Raw genomic sequence first — 16,131 nt, forward strand, 5'->3', positions numbered from 1 at the left:
TCTATTTATTTTATTTTGTTAGTATGTTGGTTTTGTTCTCTGTCTCCCCCTTTTAGACTCTGAGCCCACTGTTGGGTAGGGACTGTCTCTATATGTTGCCAATTTGTACTTTCCAAGCGCTTAGTACAGTGCTCTGCACACAGTAAGCGCTCAATAAATACGATTGATGATGATGATGATGAGAAGTGAGAGCAGAGGATAATGAGATGGTTCACTTGGGATGATGCTAGAGCAGGAGCAGAAGGTAGCAGTCAAAGAAACAGACAAGAATGAAGCTTTCAGGTGGAGACTCTTGAAGCCAGTGGCCAGGAGTTTTTGCTTCTACACATTGAGAGTCCTAATCTCATGAGAGTCTCTTCCTATCCCGACTTGATTACTGCATCAGCCTCCTCTCTGATCTCCCATCCTCCTGTCTCTCCCCACTTCAATCTACACTTCACGCTGCTGCCCGGATCATTTTTGTGCAGAAACACTCTGGGCATGTTACTCCCCTCCTCAAAAATCTCCATTGGCTACCAATCAACCTACACATCAGGCAAAAACTCCTCACTCTCAGCTTCAAGGCTGTCCATCACCTCGCCCCCTCCTACCTCACCTCCCTTCTCTCCTTCTACAGCCCAGCCTGCACCCTCCGCTCCTCTGCTGCTAACCTCCTCACTGGGCCTTGTTCTCGCCTGTCCCGCCGTCGACCCCCGGCCCACGTCCTCCCCCTGGCCTGGAATGCCCTCCCTCTGCACATCCGCCAAGCTAGCTCTCTTCCTTCCTTCAAGGCCCTATTGAGAGCTCACCTCCTCCAGGAGGCCTTCCCAGGCTGAGCCCCCCATTCCTCTCCCCCTCCCCATCACCCCCACCCTACCTCCTTCCCCTCCCCACACCACCTGTGTATATGTTTGTACAGATTTATTACTCTATTTATTTTACTTGTACATATTTACAATTCTATTTATTTTATTTTGTTAATATGTTTTGTTTTGTTGTCTGTCTCCCCCTTCTAGACTGTGAGCCCGCTGCTGGGTAGGGACTGTCTCTGTATGTTGCCAACTTGTACTTCCCAAGCGCTTAGTACAGTGCTCTGCACACAGTAAGCACTTAATAAATACGATTGAATGAATGAATAATGGACTAGGGACTGTTCATTCATTCATTCAATCGTACTTATTGAGTGCTTACTGTGTGCAGAGCATTGTACTAACCGCTTGGGAAGTACTGTGAGTGTGTGTGTTGGAAGTTTTTGCTCATCCATCATTCTTGCCGGTGTATTGGACTTTCCTTCGCAGTCTAAGGGAAGTAAAGGTGCAGATTAGTTGGTTTTCTTATGGCATTTGGTATATGCTAAGCAGTTACAGTATGCTAGGTACTGTACTAAGTGCTGTGGTAGATCCAAGATATTCAGGTTGAACAGTTCCCGTCTCACATGGAGTCCACAAATGAAGAGGGAGGGAGAACAGGCATTTTATTTCCATTTTTCAGATGAGGAAACTGAGGCACTGAGAAATTAAGTGTTTTCCCAAGGTCATTCATTCATTCATTCAATCGTATTTATTGAGCGCTTACTGTGTGCAGAGCACTGTACTAAGCACTTGGGAAGTACAAGTTGTCAACATATAGAGACAGTCCCTACCCAACAGTGGGCTCACAGTCTATAAGGGGGAGACAGAGAACAAAACAGAACATATTAACAAAATAAAATAAATAGAATACGTACAAGTAAAATAAATAAATAGAGTCACACAGCAGGCAAGTGTGAAGTGAGAAGTAGCATGGCCTAGTGGAAAGAGCATGGGCCTGAGAGTCAGAGGACCTAGGTTCTAAACCCAACTTTGCCAAACGCTTGTGGTATGACCTTGGGCAAGTCACTTAACTTCTATGTGTCTCAGTTCTTCTCATTCATTCATTCATTCATTCAATAGTATTTACTGAGCGCTGACTGTGTGCAGAGCACTGTATTAAGCACTTGGGAAGTACACGTTGGCAACATATAGAGATGGTCCCTACCCAACAATGGGCTCACAGTCTAGAAGGGGGAGACAGACAACAAAACAAAACATGTGGTCAGGTGTCAAGTCGTCAGAATAAATAGAAGTAAAGCTGGATGCACATCATTGACAAAATAAATGGAATAGTAAATGTGTACAAGTAAAATAGAGTAATAAATCTGTACAAACATATATACAGGCGCTGTGGGGAGGGGAAGGAGGTAGGGCGGGGAGATGGGGAGGGGGAGAGGAAAAAGGGGGCTCAGTCTGGGAAGGCCTACTGGAGGAGGTGCGCTCTCAGTTGGGCTTTGAAGGGAGGAAGAGAACTAGCTTGGCAGATGTGCGGAGGGAAGGCATTCCAGGCCAGGGGAGGACGTGGGCCGGGGGTCGACGGTGGGACAGGCGAGAATGAGGCACAGTGAGGAGATTAGCGGCAGAGGAACGGAGGGTGCGGGTTGGGCTGGAGAAGGAGAGAACCCTCCTACTTAGACTATGAGCTCCATGTAGGACAGGGACTGTTCCCAACCTAATTAATTTTTATCTACCCCAGTGCTTAGAACAATGCTTGACACATAGTAAGCATTTAACATCTATCATCTAAAAATTAAAATTGGTGGAGCTGTGAGAACTTCTATCTCACAGGTCTGTGCTCTTTTTACTAGGCAACACCTCCCTTGCCCCATTTAGACATTTTCAAGAATCTGAGATCCGAGACTGATTTTTTTTTTTTTACCTGAAGTATCTTGTTGGGACAGCCCCAAGACCAAATCAGTCTGAATAAATGCTCTACAGTCCAATTCCTTTGGGCTGCGCAGATCTGGTTCCTCTGTGTAAACTCACTGAACTAAGTGTTGGTCGAAAAGACAGCTGACACCAAAGGATCAGGATAGCTCAGGGACCACAAAACAGCTTAGTAAAAAATGTTGGTATACCAAAATTTTCAATAGGGCCAGATAAATTTGTATAAACTCCTGGCCAAGCAGTCCATGATAGATTGTTATGAGAAAGGTTAGGAGTGTAAAGGGAAAAGACCAACCATACCTAAGCACAAGGGTGAATATCAAGGATGGCAAACAGCATATGGTTCCTCCCAACATTTCAAGTCTTTAACCTTCTTGTGGGCAGGTAACATGTCTACCAACTCTGTTATATTGAACTCTCCCAAATTCTTAGCACAGTGCTCTGCACAAAATAAACTCTCAGTAAATGTGATTGATTGATTGATCTCCTTTCCACTGTCAGACCCAGACTATTGGGCTGGTTGGACTATAGGGGTAAACTTGATATAGTTCATGTTAATGAATGACCAAGTATTGAATGATGCATCAAAGGAGATAGGCATCACTCAACATATTCACTGACAAAGTCTGATGGGTATTCCTGCTCTCCCCAAGGAAGCAGTTGACTGCTTCGAGTATGGAAACGGATCTTGCCCAGAAAACGACAGATCGTTCGGTATACGGACTTCGATGTACCTGGTCATGTCTGGCGCCATCTTCATCACCATCTTTGGGAATCTCGCTATGATCATTTCCATTTCCTATTTCAAGCAGCTCCACTCACCCACCAACTTCCTGATCCTCTCCATGGCGACCACGGACTTCCTCCTTGGCTTGACCATCATGCCTTACAGCATGGTCCGATCCGTGGAAAACTGCTGGTACTTTGGACTCCCTTTTTGCAAAATCCATTACAGCTTTGATTTGATGCTTAGCATCACCTCCATCTTCCACCTCTGCTCCGTTGCCATTGATAGGTTCTATGCCATTTGTTACCCTCTGCGTTACTCTTCCAAAATGACCATTCCGGTGATAAAGCGCCTGCTGCTTCTCTGTTGGTCTGTGCCGGGAACATTTGCTTTTGGGGTGGTTCTCTCAGAGGCCTATGCAGCTGGAATAGAGGGCTACGACATTTTAGTTGCGTGTTCCAGTTCCTGTCCAGTTATGTTCAACAAGCTCTGGGGGACCACTTTGTTCATGGCTGGCTTCTTTACTCCTGGTTCAGTAATGGTGGGAATTTATGGCAAAATATTTTCTGTGTCCCGGAAACATGCTCGGGCCATCAACGGTTTGCCTGAAAATACAAATCATCAACTGAAGAAGGACAGGAAAGCAGCCAAAACATTGGGCATCGTCATGGGAGTTTTTCTCCTGTGCTGGTTTCCCTGCTTTTTCACAATTTTACTTGACCCGTTTTTGAATTTTTCTACTCCGGCCATGTTGTTTGATGCTCTGACATGGTTTGGCTACTTTAACTCCACTTGTAATCCTTTGATATATGGTTTCTTCTATCCCTGGTTTCGTCAAGCACTTAAATACATTGTCCTAGGCAAAATATTCAACCCAGCTTTCCAAACGGCTAATCTGTTCCTTCATAGAGAGTCTGAGTAGCACAACTTTGCATTTGGAAAGGGATGATGTAAGCTCCTTATGAGCAGGGAATGTACCTACCAACTCTGTTGCATTGTACTCCCCCAAGCACCTAGTACATTGCTTGTCACATATTAAATGCTCAATAAATACCATTGACTGATGGACCGATTGTTTGATGATGCACCGGGCAGGATAGTTTTAGGAAGGAAGATAACTCTGATTTTTGCCTGAATCTGCATAGGGCAGATTTCACATTGGGTGCTAGTCATTCAATCATTCATTCATTTGTATTTATTGAGCGTTTACTGTGTGCAGAGCACTGTATTAAGCACTTGGGAGAGTACAATGTAACAATAAGCAGACACATTCCCTGCCTGCAACGAACTTATAGTCTAGAGGGGGAGAGAGACATTGATATAAATAAATACGTGATAGATATGTACATAAGTGCTATAGGGCGGGGAGGGGGAATGAATCAAGGGAGCAAGTCAGGGTAATGCAGAAGGGAGTGGGAAAAGAGGAAAGGAGGGTTCAGTCAGGGAAGGCCTTTTGGAGGTGGTGTGCCTTCAATAAGGCTTTGAAGAGGGGAGAGTAATTGTCTGTTGTATTTGAGGAGGGAGGGCGTCCCAAGCCAGAGACAGGACATGGGTGAGGCATTGGCGGCGAGATAGGTGAGATCCAGGCACCTAGCATTAGAGGAGCAAAGTGTGCAGGCTGGGTTGTAGTGGGAGAGTAGTGAGGTGAGGTAGACGGGGACTAGGTGATTGAGTGTTTTGAAGCCAGTGGTGAAGAACTTTTGCTTGATGTGGAGGTGGAAGGGCAATCACTGGAGATTCTTGAGGAGTGGGGAAACATGTCCTGAATGCTTTTGTAGAAAAATGATCCAGGCAGCAGAGTGAAGTGTGGACTGGAGTGGGGAGAGACAGGAGGCAGGGTGGTCAGCAAGGAGGCTGGTACAGTAATCAAAGCAGGATATTAGTGGTAACTGGTCAAGAGAACACACACCCAGAACAGTTTCTTTCTACAATAAAAAAAAAAAATAGCCTGGAGCTGACAACTTCAAGGTCTGAGTTGGACTCCAGAAGAAGAGGGTCCTCAATGATATCAATCTCAGTGACTAGAGTTCAGTGGGTTGGTGTCAGAGCAACCATTTGATGGTGGCCAGGGGTGAGATAACTTTAAATTGCACTGGCCAGTCCCTTAGGGAAGAAAGGAGAGACAATTCAAAGTCATTAGAACCACTGGAGAGCAAACAGTCAGATTACTGGGCCAATTAATTCCATTCTCTATGAAGGAGAGTCAGGAAGACACAGGTAAATTCTGGGAAAAATCCTCACTCTGACATAAGGTTTTCCCTGTGCACATTTGACCACAACCATTTAATTCTGAATCCAGAAGTTGGGAGACACGAAGAGGCTGTTTTCCATTTCTTATTTCACCCTTAACTGTGCAGATACCAATTTTCTCAGTGCTAGCTACAATAATAAATCTACCCCTTGGCCTTATGTGAGCAATAACCTGGTGACATAAGTGAATTTTCGTGACCAACAGTGCCATACAATTCAATCCTTTCAGTGCCACTAGAATACTTAAATAGCTTAGCATCAAAAAACAGGGGTAATAATAAAGATGGCATTTGTTAAGTGCTTACTATGTGCAAAGCACTGTTCTAAGTGCTGGGGGGGGGGGGATACAATGTGATCAAGTTGTCCCACGTGGGGCTTACAGTCTTAATCCCCATTTTTACAGATGAGGTAACTGAGGCTCAGAGAAGTTAAGTGATTTGCCCAAGGTCACACAGCAGACTTGTGGTGGAACCGGGATTCGTGGTGGGGAGGAGAAGCAGCATGGCATAGTGGAAGCAAGGGCCTGGGAATCTGAAGGTTGTGGGTTCTAATCTCGGCTCTGCCACTTGTCTGCTGGGTGACCATGGGCAAGTCACTTCACTTCTCTGTGCCCCAGTTACCTCATCTATAAAATGGGGAATGGGACTGTGAGCCTCATGTGGAACAGGGATTGTGTCCCACCAGGTTTGCTTGTGTCCACTCCAGAGTTTCGTTTGGTGCCTGGCACACAGTAAGTGCTTAACAAATACCACAATTATTATTATTATTATTTTTATTATTATTAGAGACTGGTGAAGCTGGAAACTTTTCGGGATTTGGGGGGATTATAAATCTTTTCCAGGTGACAAGAGATTCCACTTTTATGAAGGTGTGACTCCCTAATTGGCTCATAACTGTGTTGGGTTTTAAGTGTTATTCTTCAGTTCAAAGAGATTCTCAGGGTGACCCCCAACACCATGGGTATAATCTCAGTGTTAGCATCTCATTCCAAGTGGCTTCCTTGTCCAGAGAATGGCTGTACCAGGAGAAGTGGAACACATATAATTTTAAAGTGAGCTGAAAAGGAAGCCACCTCAAGTGAACTGGGATTGGCCAGCAGTATCTCCCTGTAAGGAAAATGAGAGAGAGAAGAGTCTGGGAAAGGTCTTCTAGAATGCACTTGGGTCTGTCCTCTTTGGGCACTTGGTACTCCCTCAGCCCCATAACACTTATATTTATCTGTAATTTATTTATTTATAGTACTGTCTGCCTCCCCCACTCTAGACTGTAAGCCCACTGTGGGCAGGGAATGTGTCTATTAATTCTGTTGTATTCTTCCAAGTGCTTAGTGTTCTGTACACAGTAAGTGCTCAATAAATATCATTGATTGACTGATTGGATGAAATTCCTATAATGATAATAACAATAATTGTGATATTTGTTGAGCGCTTACTGTATGTCAGGTAGTGTACTAAACTCTGGGGTGGATACAAGGAAATTGGGTTGGACACAGTCGCTGTCCCACATGGGGCTCCTACTCTCAATCTCCATTTTACAGATGAGGAAACTGAGGCACAGAGAAGTGAAGTGAGGTGCCCAGGTTCACACAGCAGACAAGTGGTGCCCCTGTGATAAGTTGTATCCTCTAGTGCAAACCTTCTTATTGGGCCTCGATCACACCTGTCTCACCGCCGACCCCTAGCCCACTTCCTGCCTCTGGCCTGGAACGCCCTCCCCCCTCAAATCCGACAGAAGAAGATTACTCTCCCCTCCTTTAAAACCTTATTGAAGGTACATCTTCTCCAAGAGGCCTTCCCAGACTGACCTGCTTTTCCTCATCTCCCACTTCCCTCTGCCTTGCCCTGACTTGCTCCCTTTGCTCTTCCCGCCTCCCAGCCCCAAAGCACTTATCTGTCATTTTATTTCTTTGTATTGATGTTTGTCTCCCCCACAGTAGACTGTTAGCCCGTTGTGAGCAGGGAATGTGACTGTTTATTGTTGTATTGTACTCTCCCAAGAGCTTAGTACAATGCTCTGCACACAGTAAGCACTTAATAAATGTGATTGAATGAATGAATGGATGAATCACAGCGAAAGGGACAAAACTAGACTTACAGCAAGGGTTCTTCTCGTCTGAGGAAAGAGGGGAACTGGTTTCTTAGGACTCATACAAGCTGGTGGAGAGTTCTGGGATCGGTAACAGAAAACACACACTCCTGGGGGAGAGTTGTTGTATGGGGAGCACTGACCTAGAATGCCCTGAGTGACTCCCCTAAACTAGTGCCACGGGTGGAGTGCCTCTGCGCCTACGACACGGATCCAGAGCCACTTAGAGGGGAGCTACTGGTGAATAATCTCTTAATCTGGTATAGCCACTTCCACCTCCAAGACAGGTGACAAGATGGCACCATAGCAGAAAGGCTGCCTTTTCCTTAAGTGGCCTGTGAGAAAGACAGCAAACCTTCCATTTGAAAGGGAGCCATTATTCTTGAAATGCAAGTAGCTGTCGGGTACCTGCCAGGATCTCTAGCACCTTAGTCAATCAATGGCATTTATACAATCAATCACTCAATCGATGGTATTTTTTGAATGCTTACTGTGTGTGGAGCACTGTACTAGGCTCTTGGGAGAGTACATTATAGCAGAGTTGGTAGACACCTTCCATGCCTACAGGGAGGTTTGAATACTTACACTGTGCAGAACACTGTACTAAGCGTGTGGAAAAGTACAATACAATAGAATTAGAATCGGATTCACCATCCCTGCCCCTAAGGAGCTTGACAATCAGTGGCTGTGAGCTTCTTCAGGGCAGAGATGGTGCCTACCGACCATTTTGTGTTGTACTCTCCCAAGGGCTTAGTATGGTGGTCTGCACACAATAGGAGCTCAATAAAGGCAGCTGATTGATTTCTCTGTACATGGTAAGTGTTCAATAAAAAGTATAGATTGATTGACTGACTGATTGAATGACTCCAAGGGTAATAGGATAAAGTAGGCACCTCTCAGAATCTCTCAGGCAACCAGATGAAAACTCAGATCAACAACAGCAAAATGTCCTCGTGCAAAGCCCTCTAAGGCATATAGAGGCATGGCCAGAGCACGTTTACATCAGTTCTAACTTTTCCCCACAGCACACCTGGGAGGTAGAAAAAGCAGGGCAATGCCATTCCCATTTATCATGTGGGGAAACTGAGTCCAGAAAGGTTCAGCGATCTTCTCCAGGTAACACATTGAGCCAGTGACAGAGCCAGGACTACAGTCCATTGCTCTTGGCTCCCTCTTCTCTACTGACTAAGCCAATATGCCTAACAGTAATCGAGATCAAATCTCAATAGAACAGACTAATAATGTTTATAATGCTATTCCTAGATCTTCCAGAGACTTCTACTTTGGGAAGAGAGTAATTGGTCCTTAAAGAATTTCCCAGCTAGCTCAGTTGCTTAAATTTCTCTTAGATTGTGAGCCCCAGGTTCTCTTATGACCATCTCAAATCAGATTATTCTATATCCACCTTAGCATAGAGTTGTTAAAGACATTTGAGTCATATCCTATTCAGGGCAACTTTATGGACATATTTTCTCCAGAAAGTCTTGTCTTCATCTGTAGTCATTCTAGTGTACATAGCCACGGAATTTTCTTGGTAAAAAATACAGTAGTGGTTTACCATTGCCTTCTTCTGCACAGTAAAAACTTGAGCCTCTGCCATTGTCTTTGATCAATATTTTGATCACTCGATCATCCTCCTTTGACTCTTCCCTATGCCGCTGCTGCTAGAGAGAGGTGAATCAACTTTGACCGATGTGTCGGCTTAGGACTTTCCATTATGGGTGACCCTGGCTAGAGAGTATCTCTCAATAGCACTGCACTAAGTTTTGTCAACATATGCAAACACTTCTGCCACAATAAGATGTTGATTTGTAGGAGGGAGCACAGAGTAAGCTCTCAAAAAATGACATCATCACACTTAAAGTTTCAGTTTCTCACTCGTCCATCTGGTGTCGTTGAGAAACAGTCCAACTTTCCATTTCCCTGACTTTTTCAAGGGGAATGGTGAGTCAGATGATATTGTATTTCTAAATATAGGCCTGAACCACCCAGAGAAACTGACACACAGCATTGACCAACTTCGAGAGTCACAGATCTCAAGAGAAAAACAACTGAAAGAGAACTGAGAACAGCTGATAAACAGAAGCCATGAGATAAAATCCCCTTCTCTGCTTCTTAATCAGTTATTCAATCAATGGTATTATTGAGTGATTACTGTGTGCAGAGCTCTGTACCAAGCCCTTCATACAGGGCATCTGCTCTGCAGATTGACATGGATGAGAATTAGAAATGACCCTTAGTAATAATAGTGATAATAATAATAATCATAATAATTGCGGTATTTGTTAAGTGCTTACTGTGTGCCAAGTACTGTTATTAAGTGCAGGGGTGGATACAAGCAAATCGGGTTGAACACAGTCTCTGTTCCACATGGGGATCACAGTCTCAATCTCCATTTTACAGCTGAGGCAACTGAGGCACAGAGAAGTGAAGTGACATGCCCAAGGCCACACAGCAGACATGTACCATAGCTGGGATTAGAACTCGTGACCTTCTTATCCCAGGTCTGTGCTATATCCACTACACCATGCTGCTCGGCCTTTGGGACTCAAGGGATTCACAGTCAAAGAACAAGGTGGGGAGAGTTTGTGAGGGACACATGAGAAATAATGAAATCATAAAAATCACAAAAAAACTACAGTGAGTATGATAAGAGCAGCTAAACCTGAACTACAGGGTGGGAGTGTTGCCAAGTCCAACAGTTCCAAAAATCCCAGCCATGCCAACATCAACCCCAATATTTTAAGGTTGGGAAGACAAACTGTCACCTGCCCTCGACCTGCTGTGTTGGAACAAAGAAGGAGCCCGCTGGCTGCCATTCCCCCACCTCCTTGCCCCCACTAGATGCCCCATAATAATAATAATAATGGCATTTGTTAAGCGCTTACTATTTGCAAAGCACTGTTCTAAGAGCTGGGGGGATACAAGGTGATCAGGTTGTCCCATATTGGCTCACAGTCTTAATCCCCATTTTACAGATAGGGGAACTGAGGCTCAGAGAAGTTAAGGGACTTGCCCAAGGTCACACAGCAGACATGCCTGAGTCGGGATTAGAACCCATGACCTCTGACTCCCAAACCCGGGCTTTCTCCACTGAGCCACGCTGCTCCGTCTTTTTGTGATGCCTTTGGCTGGAAAGTGGAATATGCTGCATTAGGGATGCCTTGGCCTCAGCGGGCTGTGGACCTGCTCCTGTTGATTCCCTGTGAACATTTGGAAAAGATCATCTTGTTACATTTAAATATTTGAATACCTATGCTACCTAATGAGCTGGAGTATTCTCTATCTTGAAGGACAAATCTCAAAGGACCAGGTGTAATAGCTTACATAGCTTTTGTAAGGATGACCAAATCACCCTAGTCTAGATTTCTGTGTAGCTGTTCGATTTCACTATTGGGCTCATATAGTGGATAGAAAAATGCCTGAATACAGAGGGTGGCCTCGTCAGAAGCCATGGGCCCGAGAGTCAGGGGTCTCAGCGACTTGCCTGCTGTGTGATTTTGGGTAAGTCACTTTACTCCTAGGGGCCTCAGTTTCTTTATCTGTAAAATGGGGATTCAATTCCCGTTCCCCGTCCTATTTGGACTGCGAGCGCTGTGTGGGTTTGTAATGAATACAGGGCTTGCCACATAATAAACAGTTAACAAATAAGTATTATTATCACTAATATTATCATTAACATCCATTTCCACGTTATGATCTCGTTATTACATTCTGGTAAAGCCAAGCTCTGCACCAGCAGCTGGAGAGCTGCTGTCTGGGAAGAACTAGACTGTGGGTTGTTGGGTAGGGATTGTCTGTTTGTTGCCGAATTGTATTTTCCAAGTGCTTGGTACAGTGCTCTGCACACAGAAAGTGCTCAATAAATACAATTGAAAGAATGAATGAACTGGCCAACGGTAGTGAGAGGAAGCAGATGGGAGAGGAGGGGAGAGGTGAAATGGAAAAATCCTTCCTTATAATGTTCCAAACCTTGGTGATTTGTTTTCTTAAGCTCCTCTGATTATTTAGTGTGAATTGACAGAACAATAGCAGTAGTGATGTTTTATGCTTTTCATCTGCTCATTTATTTCCAATCTTGAGGAGATCATGCTCTGATCTAGCGAAGGAGCCTCCTCTAGCCCAAGCAGGCAGTGGGATTGGCTTCCGGTTGGTTCCGACTCAACAGAGTGGCACAATAAATCTAGAGAGTCGACTACACTGGGATATCGAGACCCTTCCTGTGTCCCGTGACATCTGCAATCTAATAATAATGGGAGTTGCTAAGAGAAGCACCATGGCTCAGTGGAAAGAGCACGGGCTTGGGAGCAAGAGATCATGGGTTCTAATCCCAGCTCCACCACTTGTCAGCTGGGTGGCTTTGGGCAAGTCACTTCACTCTCTGTGCCTCAGTTACCTCATCTGTAAAATGGGGATGAAGACTGTGAGCCCCGTGTGGAACAACTTGATCACCGTGTATCCCCCAGCACTTAGAACAGTGCTTTGCACATAGTAAGTGCTTAACAAATGCCATTATTATTATTATTATTAAACTCTTACTCTACGCCAAGCGCTGTGGTAAGCACTGGGGTAGACACGCAGAGTTTTATGCAGGGGAGATGGCTCTCGGGGCAGGCAACTGTGGCTACAACAGAAGCAACTCCTGCCTTGGGCCTGTCCCCTCCAGGCAGCAGAGCTGGGAGAAGCCCCAAATTGATAGTGGTGTTGGGAGCAGCTGCAGCATAACAAGGACAGACTGGGAAGCAGTGTGGCCTAGTGGAAAGAGTACGGACGCAAGAGTCAGAGGGTCTGGCTTTTAATCCCAGCCCCGCCATTTGCCCGCTGTGTGCTCTCGGGCAAGTCACAACTTCTCTGTGCCTCAGTTCACTCATATGTAAAATGGTGATTATTCATTCATTCATTCAGTTTTATTTATTGAGCACTTACTGTGTGCCGAGCAGTATACAAAGCTCTTGGAAAGTACAATTCGGCAATAAAGGGAGGCAATCCCTGCCCAACAACGGGTTCGCGGTCTAGAAGAGGGAGACAGACAACAAAATAAAACAAGTAGTAGATTAAGACTGTGTCCCCATGTGGACCAGACTGGAAACTCATTATAGCCAGGGAACATTCCTGATAATTCTGTTGTAGTGTAGTCTCCCATCTGCTTCCTACAGTGCTCTGATGATACTAGGCACTCAGTCGATACTGTTGATTGATCGAATGTCCAACTGGATTAGCTGCTATCTACCCCAGTGCTTAGTGCAGTACCTGGCACATAGTAAGTGAGTAACAAATACCACAAAAAAAAAGATACAAGATAATCAGTTCAGACATAGTCCCTGTCCCACCAGGGGTTTACAGTCTAAGTAGGAGGAAGAACAGGTAATGCATCTCCATTTTGCAGGTGAGGAAACTGAGGCACAGAGGAATCAAATAACTTGCCCAAGAGCACAGAAGCAGTGTGGCTCAGTGGAAAGAGCGCGGGCTTTGGAGTCAGAGGTCATGGGTTCAAATCCAGGCTCTGCCAATTGTCAGCTGTGTGACTTTGGGCAAGTCACTTCACTTCTCTGGGCCTCGGTTACCTCATCTGTAAAATGGAGATTAAGACTGTGAGCCCCCAGTGGGACAGCCTGATCACCTTGTAATGCACCCAGCGCTTAGAACAGTGCTTCGCACCTGTAAGTGCTTAATAAGTGCCATCATTATTATTAACACAGAGCAGACAAGTTGCAGAGCTGGGAGTAGAACTCAGGTCCTCTGATTCCTAGGCCAGTGCTCTTTCCACTCGGCCACGCTGCTTCCCAGTTTGTTCTGCTGTTGCTGCCGCAATTTGGGCCTCTCCCAGCTCTGCTGTCTGGAGGGGACAGGCCCAAGTCAAGAGTCGCTTCTGTTGGAAGCCAGAGCTGCCTCCCCTGAGAGCCATGTCCCCTGCATAATGCCCTGTGGGAGTGCAAAGGGAGAACCTTCCACTCTCCTGGAGAGAAGGGGGACTTCAAAGTCACCCTCTCCTTAACCAATCAATCAATCAATGGCAGTTACTGAGTATTTACCATGTGTAGAGCACTGAACTAAGCACTTGGGAAAGTACAATAAAACAGAGTTGGTGGACATGATCCCTGTCCCCAAGGAACTTACTGTCTAGAGGAGGGTTAATAAAATAAAATATATTACAGATAGGGAAAATGGCCAAGTGTGAGGTTATATAAAGAAGTGTAGTGGGGAGGCAGGTGAGGTGATTATCAAGCTCTCTCCTCCCCATTCTCCTCAAAAATCGCTTGTCTGGGAGATAAATAAATATTTTCCCTAGAGAGTATACTTATTTAAGATAGATCATTAACACATGGTTAACAGTAATGATGTGTATTTTTACAGTAAAATGGCAGAAATAATTGAAATCACTTGTAAATATGAAAGCGTTCTGGTCTACTTTTAACTGTTAGTGTTTTATCCACTATAGTGAGAAGGCCCAGAATTCCTTACAGACCGTTCTGCAGCAAATTGACCTGCCATTTCGAGTGGGATTTACAGAAGGAAGACATCACCCTCGAAGATTTGGAAGATAGACTCTGTGATCAAATTGAGTTTCTCATCAAAAAATTCAAATTTACCTCATACAACCTCTTGGCTTATGCCAAGCACTTAAAAGGCCAAAATGAGGAAGCCTTGCAAAGCAGCGTGGCTCAGTGGAAAGAGTACAGGCTTGGGAGTCAGAGGTCATGAGTTCGAATTCCTGCTCTGCCACTTGTCAGCTGTGTGACCATGGGCAAGCCACTTAACTTCTCTGTGCCTCAGTTACCTTATCTGTAAAATGGGGATTAAGACTGTGAGCCCCACGTGGGACAACCTACCTTGTAAACTCCCCAGCGCTTAGAACAGTGCTTTGCACATAGTAAGCACTTAATAAATACCATCATTATTATTACTATTAAAGCTTGAGAAGTGCAAAAGAGGAAATCTGGAACAGTTGCACAGAAGAAGCTGACACTCGACATCTGGTTACCTGGGGAAACTGTGCCTGGGTACATTACCACATGGGCGATCTTGCCGAAGCTCAGATCTATGTAGACAGGGTAGAGGGAATGTGCAACAAGCTTTCAAGCCCCCACCGCTACAAGGTGGAGTGGCCGGAAATCTATGAAGAAAGGTGAGCGCTACTAAAGTTTGGAGAGAAACATTATGGAAGGGCTAAGGTGTGTTTTGAAAAGGCCCTGGAACAAGACCCCGACAACCCGGAGTTCAGTTTTGGCTTTGCCATCATGGTGTATCATCTAGATGACTTAGACAAGGCTGTTCTAATAGACGTTTCTCCCTAGAGCCTCTAAGGCAGGAAGTCAGGCTGAATCCAGGTGACCCATACGTCAAGCTGCTTCTCGCCTTGAAGCTTCAGGATGTACACCGGGAAGCTGAAGGAGAAAAGTACATCCAAGAGACCTTAGTTAAACACTCATCATTACCTTATGTCCTCTGCTACATTTCAAAATTCTACAGAAGGAGGGGCCGTGTTGATATATCTCTGAAACTCTTACAGAAGGCCTTGCAGATTACACCAAATTCTACCTCCCTGAACCACCGGGCATGAATGATTGAAATAAAGAAAGCTGCAAATTACAAGCTGCAAGGAACAAATAAAGAGGTGGAGATATAGGTTAGATCTGCCATAATTCATTTTAAATTGGGAATAGAACAGAAACCAACATTCACATTTGCATATGTGGCCAACATGTGCATCGAGGCAGGTCAGTATGAAAAAGCAGAAGATGTTTACGAGGAGATTAGTGACACCGAAAAACAAGAAATCCATTTTCACTATAGTCACTTTCAAGAATTTCGTACGAAGTCTAAAGACAATGCCTTTAGTCACTATGTAAAAGGGTTAAAAATAAGAAAAGACTCAGAGGTAAGAGATCGGCTGAAACGTTCTGTGCAGAAAATAGCCACAAGGCGACTGCAGTGAAATGCATTGGATTCGGAGAGTCTGGGTTTCCTTGGTTCATTCACCAGCTGAAGGGAGAAAGGAGGGAAGCAATTTACTGCTACCAGAAAGCCCTGAGACTGGATCCTGCTAACAAGGAATACTCCAGTGCCTTGTGTCAGCTGCAGCTCCAAATATAGCCTGGGCCTTTGATTAATCAACCCATGTCCGGCAACAATACACTCCTCAGCATTCTTGTCTTAATACAAGTGTGGAACTATCATTTACTTAGCGATGTTTTCATCTTTATTGATCAACAACTCAACAACAAGCATGACGTTATCCTTCCTCTGAGGACTTTCGTGTGGATTTTGGCCAGTGACTCATTCTCACTCCTTCTTCCCTTTGGAGGAAAATGACGTGGGTGGCCCTGCTTTGCGGGTTCCCTTGGTTTTCAG

General features: G+C 44.9%; 1 protein-coding gene and 1 pseudogene across 1 annotated transcript; both read left to right on the forward strand.

Annotated features, from left to right (window-relative positions):
• The first annotated feature begins 3,346 nt into the window (after positions 1-3,346).
• Positions 3,347-4,366, forward strand: LOC119923234 (trace amine-associated receptor 2-like). The gene has a single exon (XM_038742713.1). It carries the CDS (start codon positions 3,347-3,349, stop codon positions 4,364-4,366), a length of 1,020 nt encoding a protein of 339 aa, XP_038598641.1.
• A 4,608-nt stretch (positions 4,367-8,974) lies between these two features.
• LOC119941903 lies at positions 8,975-15,873 on the forward strand (annotated as a pseudogene).
• The last annotated feature ends 258 nt before the right edge of the window (positions 15,874-16,131 follow it).

Source organism: Tachyglossus aculeatus, chromosome 2 (genome assembly GCF_015852505.1).
Source record: "Tachyglossus aculeatus isolate mTacAcu1 chromosome 2, mTacAcu1.pri, whole genome shotgun sequence".
NCBI classification, from domain to species: Eukaryota; Metazoa; Chordata; class Mammalia; order Monotremata; family Tachyglossidae; genus Tachyglossus; species Tachyglossus aculeatus.